General features: G+C 39.2%; 1 protein-coding gene across 2 annotated transcripts; it reads left to right on the top strand.

Annotated features, from left to right (window-relative positions):
* Window positions 1–4,881: 4,881 nt before the first annotated feature.
* LOC113725909 (uncharacterized) lies at window positions 4,882–10,760 on the top strand. 2 transcript variants are annotated; one of them, XM_072074302.1, is made up of 6 exons: window positions 4,925–5,473; window positions 5,623–6,746; window positions 7,877–8,061; window positions 8,224–8,394; window positions 9,131–9,583; window positions 10,029–10,760. In XM_072074302.1, exons 1-6 carry the CDS (start codon window positions 5,445–5,447, stop codon window positions 10,479–10,481), a joined length of 2,415 nt encoding a protein of 804 aa, XP_071930403.1. In that variant the 5' UTR covers window positions 4,925–5,444; the 3' UTR covers window positions 10,482–10,760. The 2 variants fall into 2 exon arrangements, with proteins under 2 accessions (XP_071930402.1, XP_071930403.1); XM_072074301.1 differs by having other exon boundaries at window positions 4,882–6,746.
* Window positions 10,761–14,179: the final 3,419 nt, after the last annotated feature.

Below are 14,179 nucleotides of genomic sequence, written 5' to 3'. Positions count from 1 at the left end.
CTATCAGTACCTTCAGGAATACCTCTTTCAAAGGGAAGCCAATTTCTGCTGCAGATACTGAACCTAAAAGGCTATCAGCTCAGGAGTTACAGTACAGGAGGAGCCATGGACTTTGTTTCAAGTGTGGAGAAAAATTTGGACAAGGTCATCAGTGCAAATCAGGTCACCTAAATCTTTTGGTCACAGAAGAGGAAGAGGATTCAGAGTTTGAGGATGCAGTAGGTGAACAAGATGAAGCCACGGGCAATCCTGGACAGATCATGGAAATGTCTCTTCATACGCTGTCAGATGCATTGCAAAGGAAGACCATAACACTGGTAGGAAAACTGGATGGGGAGGAAATGCTGATACTAGTCGACACTGGAAGCTCAGACAGCTACATCAGCAGTGAAAAGGTAATTGCCTTTGATGTTCCTTATCGAATGGTTGAACCTTTCTCTGTGGTAGTAGGTAATGGGGCTTGTGTAACTAGTAAGGCCATATGTCCTAAGGTGGTATGGGAGATCAATCAGTACAAATTCTGCTATGATTTAAAGGTAATGGACCTGAGTGGCTGGGATATCGTTTTGGGGGTGGACTGGATGACTCGCTTTAGTCCAATTACTTTTGATTTTCACCAATTAACAATCTCTCTGCACAATCAAGGGGAAGTAGTTCAGCTAAGGGGACAAGCTGAGAATTGTGACTTGGATCTTATTAGGGGGAGTGATCTAAGGAATTTTATTGAATATAAGAAGCAAATGTGTCTAGCAATGAGGATGGGACAGAATGGGAAATCAGAGAAGGGGAATATGCCTACTGAAGTTCAAGGCATCATTGATGGCTTTGCTGATGTTTTTGAGACGCCCTCTGACCTTCCCCCTGCCAGGGAAATAGATCATGAGATACCTCTAAAACAGGGGTCTCAGGCTTTTAAAATGAAGCCATATAGGTACCCTCATTCCCAGAAGAGTGAGATAGAACAACAGGTCACAGACATGTTGCAGCATGGGATTATCATTCACAGCAACAGTCCCTTTGCCTCACCAGTGCTTTTGGTTAAAAAGAAGGAAGGGACATGGCGTTTTTGTGTGGATTACAGGCGCCTGAATGAAATGACCATCAAAGATAACTATCCCATTCCAAACGTAGATGAATTAATCAATGAGTTAGCAGGCTCAAGGTATAAATCTAAGCTGGATCTCACTTCTGGCTACCATCAGATCAGAGTCAAACCCAAGGACACTTACAAAACTGCCTTCCAAACTCACTGTGGCCATTATGAGTTCCTGGTAATGCCTTTCGGACTGACTAACGCACCTGCAACCTTTCAGGCCCTTATGAATCAAGTATTTCAACCCTATCTAAGGAAATTCGTGTTGGTTTTCTTTGATGATATTTTAATATACAGTCCCACCCTGGAATTACACCTAGAGCATCTGAGGATAGTCCTGACAGTGTTGAGGGACCACAAACTGTTTGCTAAGAGATCAAAATGCTCATTTGCACAACATACTGTGGATTACCTTGGTCACACTATCTCTGAGAATGTAGTGTCCATGGATCAGTCCAAGGTGGAGAGCATTATCAACTGGCCTGTCCCTAGTACAATTAAAGAGTTGAGAGGATTTTTGGGGTTAACTGGCTATTACAGGAGATTTATCAAGCAATATGGCATTATCTGCAAACCACTTACTATGTTGCTCAAGAAGGACAATTTCTGTTGGAACGAGGAAGCACAGAAGGCCTTCACATCACTGAAACATATTATGAGTACTGCTCCTGTTCTCAAGCTGCCAGATTTTCAGAAGCCTTTCACAATCGAAACTGATGCTAGTGGGAGTGGCATTGGAGCTGTATTGATGCAAGAAGGCCATCCCATTGCATTCCTGAGCAAGGCTTTGTCTCCCAGAAATTTGGGACTGTCAGCTTATGAGAAGGAACTGCTAGCATTAGTGATGGCAGTTTCCAAGTGGAGGCATTATTTGGTGGGATATCACTTTATTATTAAGACAGATCATCAATCCCTGAAGTATTTGTTAGATCAAAAGCTCACTACTACATTACAACACAAATGGTTAGCCAAGCTGCTGGGGCTGGACTATGAAATTCAATACAAGAAGGGGACAGAAAATAAGGCAGCTGATGCATTGTCCAGATTACATGGTACGACTCAAGAACACTCTACTCAACCAGGATCATGTTTTGCCCTTTCAACTGTCCAACCACTGTGGATACAAGAACTCCAGAAAAGCTATGAGTCAGATTCTCAATGCCAGGACATTATTTCTCAGCTACTGCTGGACCCGCAAGCTCACCAACCTTTTGAGTGGGACAAGGGATTGCTGAAGTACAATGGCAAACTTTATGTAGGCTCAACCAGTGGATTGAGGGACAAGCTCATCCAAGCACTCCATGCATCAGCAGTGGGGGGCCACTCGGGACAAAGGGGCTGTTGGCAGAAGTTAAAAGCTTTGTTCTATTGGCCTACGATGAAGAAGGATGTTATCAGACTTATTCAGGCCTGTGATACATGTCAGAGGTACAAATCTGAGCATGTGCACTACCCTGGTCTATTGCAACCATTGCCAGTTCCTCGCATGGCTTGGACTCATGTGACTATGGACTTCATAGAGAGTCTGCCAGAGTCACAAGGCTATGACACAGTAATGGTGGTGATCGACAGATTCACCAAGGTGGGACATTTTCTCGCATTAGCGCATCCATTCTCTGCCAAGCAAGTGGCTCAACTCTTCATGGATCACATATTCAGGTTACATGGCATCCCAGAATCTATAGTATCTGATAGAGATAGGATCTTTACAAGTGTTTTCTGGCAGGAACTTTTTAAGTTACTAGGTACGGAATTGAGTTATAGCTCAGCCTATCACCCTCAGTCTGATGGGCAGACTGAACGTCTCAACCAGTGTGTCGAAGCCTACCTGAGATGCATGACTGGGGAATTACCCCATCGCTGGAACAGGTGGCTAGCACTAGCTGAATGGTGGTACAACTCCTCCTATCACTCCAGTCTGCAAATGACTCCATTCGAAGCCTTGTATGGGTACCAGCCTATTCCCTTGCCTTTAGGACCTCATTTTGACACGATCATACCAGCTGCTTCCCACCTACTCCAGGAGAGATTGAGGGTCTCCAGCAGCATCAGGGATCACCTCCTCAAGGCACAACAGAGAATGAAGTTCTTTGCTGACCAGAAACGTACTGAACGAACTTTTGAGGTGGGTGACTGGGTTTTCCTGAAGCTTCAACCCTATAGACAGCAGTCAGTGGCTATCAGGAAGTGCCTCAAGCTGTCTGCAAGGTTCTATGGCCCTTTTCAGGTGGTAGCTAAAGTAGGGGCAGTGGCTTATCGTCTTGCATTACCTGCACAGGCAAAGATTCACCCCGTATTTCACGTCTCTTTGCTTAAGAAGAAATTGGGACCTCTGCAGCCTATTTCAACGACACTGCCTGAGATTGATATTGATGACCAGTGTCCTCTACAACCAGAATCCATTTTGCAACGGAGGGTGATCATGCGAAATGGACAATCAGTGATACAATACCTCATCAAATGGTGCCAACTCGATCAGGATGAAGCTTCTTGGGAAGACAAAGACTTCATACACGCGCAATTCCCTCAGTTTCAGTCTTGAGGACAAGACTGTTAAAGGGGAGAGCAATGTCAGGATGCAGAAGTTAAGCCATCATGCGGCATCGTTTTGTAACTAATCAAACAAATCAGTAGGGAGAGGGATAAGTGCAACGGTGTCGTTTCATGATCAATTAGTAGCATTCAGAATAAGTGAAACGGTGGCGTTTCATGCGTATCAATTCAGTTTATCAATTCAGTTAGGATTAGTTAGAGTCGGTTAACCACACTTATTTGTACGTAAACATTCAACAGAATTGGCAGGCAAGAAGAATCGCAGAATCTCATTCTTTTCATTCTTTCTCTCACTAATTCTGATTCTCTCTCTTTTCTACTCTGTTTTCTCTCTTTCTTTCCCCAAATTCGAGTGTAGAATCCCTAATGCTGAATCCAGGATCCTGACAGGCTCGAATAAGCAAAAATAGAGTATCCACAGTTCAGTTCCACTTGAGCCAAAACTTTGTATATTGACATATGAAAACTAAAGGTAAGGTACATTACAGTTGACTAAATGTGATATAAATTTTTGTATAGGGAGTGAAAGCTTCATATTGAATATGATTTTGCATGCTAAAGATTTTGATTTTTTAACTTAATCACAATTTTTACTAGAGTTTTTTAAAATCAAACTCGAACAAATGTTGAATTGAAATAATGTTGTTTACTCATTAATTTTCTTTTAAACCGTCACTTGACGAAAAACTACAAGAGAGTGAGCTGTACAGGAAGTGAACGCTTCATATAGAGTATGGTTTTGCATGCTAAAGATTTTAAAATTTCAATTTAATCACAAATTTTTTCAGAGTTTTTTAAAGTCAAATTTTAACTAATATTGAATTGAAACAATGCTGTTTACTCGTTAATTTCCTTTCAAGACACCACTTGACGAAGAACTACAAGAGAGAGCGAAAGAACCCAATAACTTGCTTCTCAATTGTATCATGTGTGTTAATTAATTAGTACAACAAAACATTTCCCAGAACGAGGGATAACTTGCTGCTCATAATCCTAAAGTTTTTCAAAATCGTAGATTGCCCCTTAAACTTTTAATTTTAACAATTTACTACACTCTAATTATCAAAAAAAAAAAAAAAAGCAATTTACTACACCCTATCAAATTTGAGATCAAATTTTCGCACCAATCTCAAATCCATTCAATTGTGTCAATTATAACAAACTAATATGACTATTTATCCTCGTCCCGTGCTCCAAAAAATGTCCTCTTATTTTTATTGTGTCAACTTCAATATTTACTCTTTATCATCTCTCTCATGTTGTAGCAACGCTTTTGGGGTTTACTGGTGGTGCCGGCGACAAGTTTCTTTCATTCGGATTGCAACAACAACTATTACCTGAGAAACGCTCCCGCCTAATTCAGACGTCTGGCGTGGAGGTGCGGTAAAATATCCCACCCCAAAGCCCCCCCCCCCCCCCCCCCCCCCCCCCCCCCAATCCCCAACGCCAACCTCGTCTCTTTTTCTCGCCAGTTTTCAGTTTTGTCCTATTCAAGCTTCCTTTCCAAAATCTTAAACCCTTCCCCCCCCCAATTCCACTTCTCTCTCCAAACCCTAAACCTCGAATTCCTAAATCCCTACCATGGCAGTGGTGGCGCCGGCGCCGTCGGCGATTATACCCCAGGAACTCTACCCGGCTGATGAGGATTTAGCCTACGAAGAAGAGCTGCTCCGCAACCCCTTCAGTTTGAAGCTTTGGTGGCGTTACTTGATAGCCAGATCCGAAGCCCCATTTCGAAAACGGGCCATAATTTATGAGCGAGCCCTAAAAGCCCTGCCCGGAAGCTACAAGCTATGGCATGCCTACCTTCGCGAACGGCTTGAGCTGGTTAGGAACCTTCCAATTACTCATTCTCAGTATCAATCTCTGAATAATACTTTCGAACGGGCCCTTGTTACAATGCATAAAATGCCTCGCATTTGGATTATGTACTTAGAGTCTTTAACTAATCAGAAGCTCGTGACCAAAACTCGTAGGGCTTTTGATCGGGCGCTTTGTGCATTGCCCGTTACTCAGCATGATCGAATATGGGCTCCTTATTTATTTTTCGTTAGCCAAAAGGGGATTCCGATTGAGACATCGCTTAGAGTTTATCGTAGGTATTTGAAGTATGATCCTGGCCATATTGAGGATTTTATAGAGTTTTTGTTGAATTCTGAGCTGTGGCAGGAGGCTGCAGAGAGGTTGGCTGGGGTTCTGAATGATGATCAGTTTTATTCGATAAAGGGCAAGACAAAACACAGGCTGTGGTTGGAGTTGTGTGATTTGTTGACTCAGCACGCTTTGGATATCTCTGGGTTGAATGTGGATGCAATCATTAGAGGTGGGATTAGGAAGTTTACGGATGAGGTTGGAAGGTTGTGGACATCTCTGGCTGATTATTATATTCGGAGGAAGTTGGTGGAGAAGGCGAGGGATATTTTTGAGGAAGGCATGACTACAGTGGTGACGGTTAGGGATTTTAGCGTGATTTTTGATGCTTATTCACAGTTTGAGGAGAGTATGCTTGCTTTAAAGATGGAGGAGATGAGTGGCAGTGAGCTGGATGATGAGGAAGATAGTAATGAGACTATGGGTGGGGAGGAGGAAGAAGAAGAGGATGATCGTTTGGATATAAGAAAGTTGGAGAGGAAACTTAAAATGTTCTGGTTGAATGATGATAAGGATGTGGATTTGAGGTTGGCAAGGTTGGAGCACTTGATGGACAGAAGACCAGAACTGGCAAACAGTGTGCTGCTTAGACAGAATCCACATAATGTGGAGCAGTGGCATAGGAGGGTTAAGCTTTTTGAGGGTAATCCCACGAAGCAGATATTGACTTACACAGAAGCAGTTAGGACAGTTGACCCCATGAAGGCTGTAGGGAAGCCACATACTTTATGGGTTGCATTTGCGAAGCTTTATGAGACCCACAAGGATATTGCAAATGCCAGGGTGATTTTTGACAAGGCGGTGCAGGTTAATTACAAGAATGTAGATCATTTGGCTAGCGTCTGGTGTGAATGGGCGGAGATGGAACTCAGACACAAAAACTTTAAGGGTGCTTTGGACTTGATGAGGCGTGCAACTGCAGAGCCATCAGTTGAAGTCAAACGAAGAGGTAATCCATCCTTACTCTTTTTTTATATATTCAATTCCTGATAAAATGTATGGCTTCTTGTATTCTGAGTGCATATGATGTTGACTTCTGTATAGAATTGGCTGTGGACTGACATAATTGAATATCAAAAGCAGAAAAGAAGTGGTACTTGAGTTAGAAATGTAACCAGAAATCAAAGTATCTTAGTGTTATTCTCTTGCTGTGAATTCAAGAAAGGTGTCAAGAGGACAATACTGTATTTTGAAGTCAGTTAGCATACTGTGTCATGTGAACTAGTAGTTATTTTTTTTTGAAAGAATGTATCCAGTTCTATTCTCTAGCATACCATAAATTTCAAGAAAATATTTTGCAAATAACTTCTAGATGCTAGTAGAGTAATGATTCTAATGGGCACCAATTCATATGCTGCATTAAGTGTGCATTTAATTTAGTCTTATAGCTTCTTTTTACCACTTTAGTGAGTTCTTCTTTGCTCCTCGTCCTAGTGCACATTATGCATCAGTATGATTTTATCAGGATTTGGTAGTTTCAAGCATGAAGCCAGTTATTTCTATGATTTTTGTGGTTTTTGCTGATTCAAACATTAGATCCCAATTTACCTTGCACTGTACTTTTGTCCTCTTGGAAAAAATTCACAGATTTGTGTTATAATTTGGAGATTTGTTGAACTTTGTGGTTGCAAATACATTATGTCTTCTTTTTCCATGGGAAACGAACTATTATGGTTCACAAAATTTTTAAAAATGGGAGGTAAGAAAATAAAAAGAATCTGATTGGAATAAAAGCTAACACTTCTTGTATTGCTTTCCTAGATGTCTAATGTTATTTTGGTTTGTATGCTTCTAGCTTGAGGGGTTGTATAAAATTCCTTACGGTAGATTAATGATCCCCATTTTCTAAAGATGATTTATTTACAAGATATGGTCAAAAGAGGGTTCTCAAAAACAGATATATAATTTTGAGATGTGCTAGTTTGGAAATTGTAAATAGACAAGGAAGAGCAAAAGGTCTCTGCAAAGCAAAGGGCAATACTTTGTGTCTTTTGCTGGTTGTATTAGGATGCATTTTATTCTAATAATAATTGGGCATTAAGAGTACAATGGCGCCTAAACATTTGCTACATGTTACAGTGGCAGCTGATGGAAATGAACCAGTGCAGATGAAGATTCACAAATCCCTAAGACTTTGGACATTTTATGTTGACTTGGAGGAAAGCCTGGGAACCTTGGAGTCCACTCGTGCAGTTTATGAGAGGATATTGGATCTGAGGATAGCCACACCCCAAATCATAATAAACTATGCTATGCTGTTAGAGGTAGACCTTTGTCAGACCTTCTCTTCCAAAAGTTTATTTTTCTCCATCATCATCATCATCTTCTCCTTCATGTTTGTCTGTTTCTTTTAAATGGAAAAGGTAATCTTTGCCTTAATTTCTATTTGCTTTTGTTGATCTAAATTTCTGTTATTGAATTGTCAGGATCATAAGTACTTTGAGGATGCATTCAAAGTTTACGAGAGAGGTGTGAAGATTTTCAAATATCCACATGCAAAGGATATATGGGTTACTTACCTATCCAAATTTGTGAAGAGATATGGAAAGTCAAAACTAGAACGAGCTCGAGAATTGTTTGAGCATGCGGTTGAAGTGGTATGGAAGTATTTGTCTCATTCTCCAGAATCTTGCATTCTGGTGTATGCTTCATGCCTGTGATTACTTGTATTGATCTTAATTCACTTTTCTTTCTTCTAGGGGCATTCTAATATAAAAGAAACAAGCTTTAGAAGAAAACAGAAGGCAAATTTAAAGAGTGTGTATGAAGATTATGTCCAAAACTAACACACAACATTTGTTTTTAAATTTTCAGTTCTTTTTTTTTGTCTATTAGTAGTGACATCCTGTAAAATAAAGTCTAGAACAGTTGTCTCTTTCTATTGTTTGCATGGGTTTCATTGTTGGTATTGGTTTTTGTTTTGTAGTTAATTTGATTAATCCAGTACTCATATACCATTGCTAAGTCATTGCGCAAGTAGCAGTCAGTAAAAGTCACTTGTATGATTTTAAGGATTCTTCCATTGAAGTATTTAGTGTAGGGATCCTTACTGGAAATATGATGCTGCAAATTGTCCTATAGAAGACCATAATATTTTCTGCAGTGCTGACCACCTGAAACTTTCTTTATATCTATCCATATTAAGCAGCTGTCCATGAACATTGTACCAGCAAGAACTTCTACTTTTTGTGACTTTTCATACCAGTAGAGTATGCATTTAAATAGTTTATGGTTTATCTTTGATATGATTGCTTTATTGTCTCTTGTGGTTTCGATGATCTTGGGACTGCTGCTGAAGCATCAAGTGAAGATATTAATACTATTTTTATTTAGGCCCCTGCGGAGGTTGTAAAGCCATTATATCTACAATATGCCAAGTTGGAAGAGGACTGTGGTCTTGCAAAGAGAGCCATGAGGGTTTACGATCAAGCTACAAAGGCTGTTCCAGCAGCTGAGAAATTAAGCATGTATGAAATCTACATAGCTCGTGCAGCTGAAATTTTTGGTGTTCCGAAAACAAGGGAAATATATGAACAGGCAATTGAATCTGGTCTACCTGACAAGGATGTGAAGGTCATGTGCCTGAGGTATGCTGAGCTTGAGAAGAGCCTTGGAGAAGTTGATCGTGCTCGTGCACTATACAAGCATGCATCGCAGTTTGCTGACCCAAGATCTGACCCTGACTTCTGGTCGAAGTGGCATGAGTTTGAAGTGCAGCATGGTAACGAAGACACCTTCCGTGAGATGCTTCGTGTTAAAAGGAGCGTTTCTGCAAGCTATAGCCAGGTGTGTTTTGTCTTTACTGATTTTTTTTTTCAAAGTTTGGTGAAACATTCTGTCCCTGCTGGTGAATCTCAATGGAGTGCAACCTGTTCGAGTTATTTTCCTTTTCTTTAGATGCTATTGGGAAAATATTGCTTCTATAATTACTCATATCAACTACAACATAAGAACTTCTTATTTCCTGTTTTTGTGGTTGGCAACCATAAGACTTGGGAAGAGAAGTTACTTCCTTATTATGCTTCTAGGGAGATTCTGGTTTTTCTTTTCCTCTTCTAAGTCAGTTTTGGTTCTATTCTTTTGTACAAAAATTTTGGATCCTCTGAGATGTTGTGATGTTACATTTAAAGCTTTATGGTTTCTCTAGTATAAACTGCTGCACCCCAACAACCCCCTCCCCCCAAAAAAAAAAAATCCATAGGTGCTAATCCACTTTGGTTCTTCTATCCAGACTCACTTTATTCTTCCTGAGTACTTGATGCAAAAGGATCAGATGCAGACTCTTGAGGAAGCAAAAGATGTGCTAAAGAAGGCTGGGGTTGCTGATGATCAAATGGCAGCTCTAGAAAAGAAGTTGTTGCCATCTGCTAATGATGCTGTAACTAAAGATTCCAATCGCGTGCTTGGCTTTGTAAGTGCTGGTGTACAGTCTGTGGGTGATGGAGCACCTAAGGATACAGAAAATAAGGAGGATGTTGAACTACCCGAGGAAAGTGACTCTGAAGATGATGACAAGGTTGAGATAGCACAAAAAGATGTTCCTAATGCTGTATTTGGAGGTCTGATCCGGAAAAGAGAAGAGACTGATAACCCTGAAAATGGTGATGATGCTGCAGCAGGAAAAGATGAGGATGAAGGTCACCTTGGAGCCCTTGCAAGATTTAAAAGAAGTCGAAACGCTTAATGTTGGTTTGGTTTATGGCATTTGACTTGTCTATGAAGATTAAACAAAATTTTAGGTTTGCTTCACCAGTCAGTACCTGGTAAAGTGGATTTTTTTGTTGTATTCAGAAGCACTATCAAAAGTTCACTTGTACATTTTTCCCCTGCATCGAGGCTTTGTTTGTTTTTTGCTCTATGAAAGCAGAGTTGTGGACTAAAGAGCTGTTAAATAGTGAGCCTGATTTCTTTTACAATATAAACTGATGCCTACTTACAAACCCTAGAGGTTTTCTTGCCTGCATATTTTGGAATTTTTTCTTAATGGTTTTTCATTTAAGTGACTTGCAACTTTTTTCTCTTTCATTTAAGTGGACTTGCAATTTTTTTTTTCTCCTGCTTCCGGGATTAGCTTTCGAGTAATATGTGCATATTATATGGTTTGAGTTGCTTTGGTGCTAGACAACAGTTTGGTTTAATATTGGGAAAAAGAAATGTTATGTGTGCCAATTAACAAGGTTTTTGTCAGTTTACATTTGGTGGTTCTCTTAGTTGTGGAAGAAGCGGGTTCATCTTTGCTCTAGTCTTTGTGAAATATGTCCAGCATAGTAAGTCAAGATCATGCTATTACTTGTATCATGGGATGTTGATTGGTCTTTTCTTTCTTTTCTGAATGGTGAGGTTTTTGGATGTTTCTGTGCTTGTTTACAGTTTATTCTTTACTTGGCTAAAGAGAGAGAGCTGGAGATTATACTGGTGAGGTTTCACTCTTTATGGATCTGATTCTTTTGTATCTCTGTTGCATATTCAGAATGTTAGTTTTCTTCATATATCAAATGCTGCTTCATTATTTGTGGTGAAACAAGTAAGCTGATTTGCTGCTGCTTTCAGGCTTCACACCTTTGTTTCTCAATTTTTTGCTTGTAAACATAGGCGGACAGACATTTAGCATTCAGTTATGGGCTATTCTTTTGATAACTTGAACTTGAATACTAGGATTTTTCAGTCCTGGTTGTGTCTCCAGTTCTAAGGGAGCACTAATGTCCTTACATATGGTGTTTTCTTTGTTCGTCTTTGTGCTTGTAGTGGTATTAAATCTTCTTTGATTCATATGGCTGGACTGGAACCAGTAAAGCTAATTTTGGTTGTAATAGAGGTGCCTTTCTCCTCCGCTCCACGGTATCTGCACCATTCACCACTGTATTTATTTCCAGGTTAGTTGTTGGAGTATATCCTAATGCTAGTGTTTTTAAAAAAAGGGTTTAGTTATCAAATATGAAATGATATTTTACTTGCAATGTGCTTGTGCTTTGTACATCACAGTTGCATGCATATAAGTTCCAATGCAGGTGTACATGCATAAGTTCCATTTAAGTATTGCCTTATCCATTTAAAAGCACACACACAAAGTTGTTTGGGTGTGTGTTTACAGACATATCATGATGTATGTTATACTAAGGGTCTGTTTGGTTGGAAGTAAAATGTTTTCCTTGGAAAAATATTTTCCGTGGAAGTAATTTTTCATGAAAATCATTTCCCTTTCATCATTTTCAGGTGTTTGGTTAGCTTATTGAAAATATTTTCTTACTTCATTTTTCTGGTGTTTGTTTAACTTTTGAAATATTTTCACTTTTATCTCTATATTTACTTTTTACAAATTATAACTACATATTTCTTCCCATGCAAAATAAAAAAATTTATCTCATTGTTTAACTTTAAAAAATCTTGGAGAAATGTATATATGAATAAAAAATATCTCCTTAAGCATTAAATAAATTGCTGGCCACTTAGTGTCAAATATCAATCACATGCAATGCTTATTGTGACATATATCTTGCACTCTCACTGTTGAAAGTTTCTCTAGAAAAGAATGTCCCTATTATACATAATTAATTACTAGTATAGGATGAGCAGGATGAGTTTTTTTTTTTATTTTGAATATACTAGGGGGAGGGTTGGGTTGGGTTGGGTGGTACGGGGGAGGGAGTGTAAGGAAGAGGTCTTGGATTCGAGTCCTCCTGTTTACACTAAAAAAAAAAAAACATACTACAAGATGTTTTCAATAAGTTTGGAACATACTACAGGCGCATGCATTTCGGAAAACAACTTCAGTAAGTTTGGAAGGGAAGTTGTTTTCCATAAGATGAGTGAAAATATTTTATATAGGAAAATGTTTTCAGTAACTTTTGTGCAACTAAACACGGGAAATTAGGAAAATATTTTCCTGGAAAACATTTTTACCCGAAACAAACGGACCCTAAATGTTTATTAAATTGGATATTGTCGCATTCAATATGTAACCTGATGCTTCTTTCCTAGAATTGTATTCTCCTGCTTGCTAACAATTCTGAAAGTTTGCGGCTTTTCAACCATATAATATGCACTTGAGTTGCACAACTGCAGCTATCATTTAATAGTTACGAGACTCTGCTGCTCGGCATTGCTGCCCCTCTATGCATGTTTTTATTTTTATTTTTTTTATTATTTAACTGCACACTTCATTTTTCACTGTATTTGGCATTTTCTGATTCTTTTACTGTTTTCAGTGTAATCATAGCAGGAGATTTTGTGGACTTGGAAATAAATGCAGGATGAGTATTTTCGGTTCAGGTTGTGACACCATGTGTATGGTACATCTATGTCCTTGTGTAGTTTTTTCTGTGGTTCTTTCTTTGTGCTTGTTGTGGTTATTCATCTTGCTCGACTTATATGGCTGGAATTAGTTTGTTCTTTTCTGACATAGATTAGTATGTTAATCGATATTCCTTCACTTTTTCTTTGTGTTGCCTCTATCCAGTCACCAGTTCACTGCTTTTCTCGGTTATGTTCTGGGCTAATGCACTATTCCTTTATTTTCTTGTTTTAATTTTCAATGGAACAGATTTTCAAACTGAAATAAGTGAGTGCCTGCCAATTTTGCATGTTGGTGCAGGTTGTAGAGATAATATACGTAAATCTAGTGCAGCTAATGCATCATCTATTAATAACAGATATCTGCATATTCATGCTGCTTCTCATAGACATGCTATACGTGTTCGAAGTTTGATATTGTTTGTATCCTCTGCATAACATGATTCCTAATTGGTGATTTTTGGTTTTGGTAGTATTTCAAAGGCAGTGAGTAAGTTAACAGGCCAGTAAGCATTGTGTTGCATCCGGCAAGGCTGAGCTTTCAGATGTAGTAAGAGTTGTGCTCTTTGGATATGTTGATTTGTTGGTTCTTAACGAGAATGCTGAAAAAGGGAAAATAATGTGTGTCGAACTTGTCAACTTGCAAAATTATCTATCTTGTAGAGATGACTTTGAAAGAAACTGTGGAAAAAAAAAAAAATTGCGAGTCAAAAGAAAAGGTGATTTAGCAACATTGGCAATTATGTCTTCGATCATGTGGAAGTCAGATTTATCAGTTCTGATAATTTATACTGTCAAAGATCAGCTTTTAACACTGGTTGCAGTATTAATTTTTCCCAGTTAACCATTGGTTATATGCTATCTTTTGCATGTTGCGTGTGATGGATGGTTAGAGGGACGTGGTCACTTAAACTCTTTGGCTTCTACATCTGAGGGAGGGAGGGAAGGCATCATCACCTTGACATGCTTCAGTCAGGCCATCAGGGAGTTCTTTGTTCTATTCTTGTGCTTGTCTATGTATTTGGATGAGAAGGATTTGAAATCTGGAATAAAAAATTCAGGTTTTCTATGAAAAAGATTGGGAGAGATTGG

The sequence above is a fragment of the Coffea arabica genome, chromosome 2c (genome assembly GCF_036785885.1).
Source record: "Coffea arabica cultivar ET-39 chromosome 2c, Coffea Arabica ET-39 HiFi, whole genome shotgun sequence".
NCBI classification, from domain to species: domain Eukaryota; kingdom Viridiplantae; phylum Streptophyta; class Magnoliopsida; order Gentianales; family Rubiaceae; genus Coffea; species Coffea arabica.
Note: the sequence above shows the minus strand (reverse complement) of the source record. Positions and strands in the feature narration are given on the sequence as shown.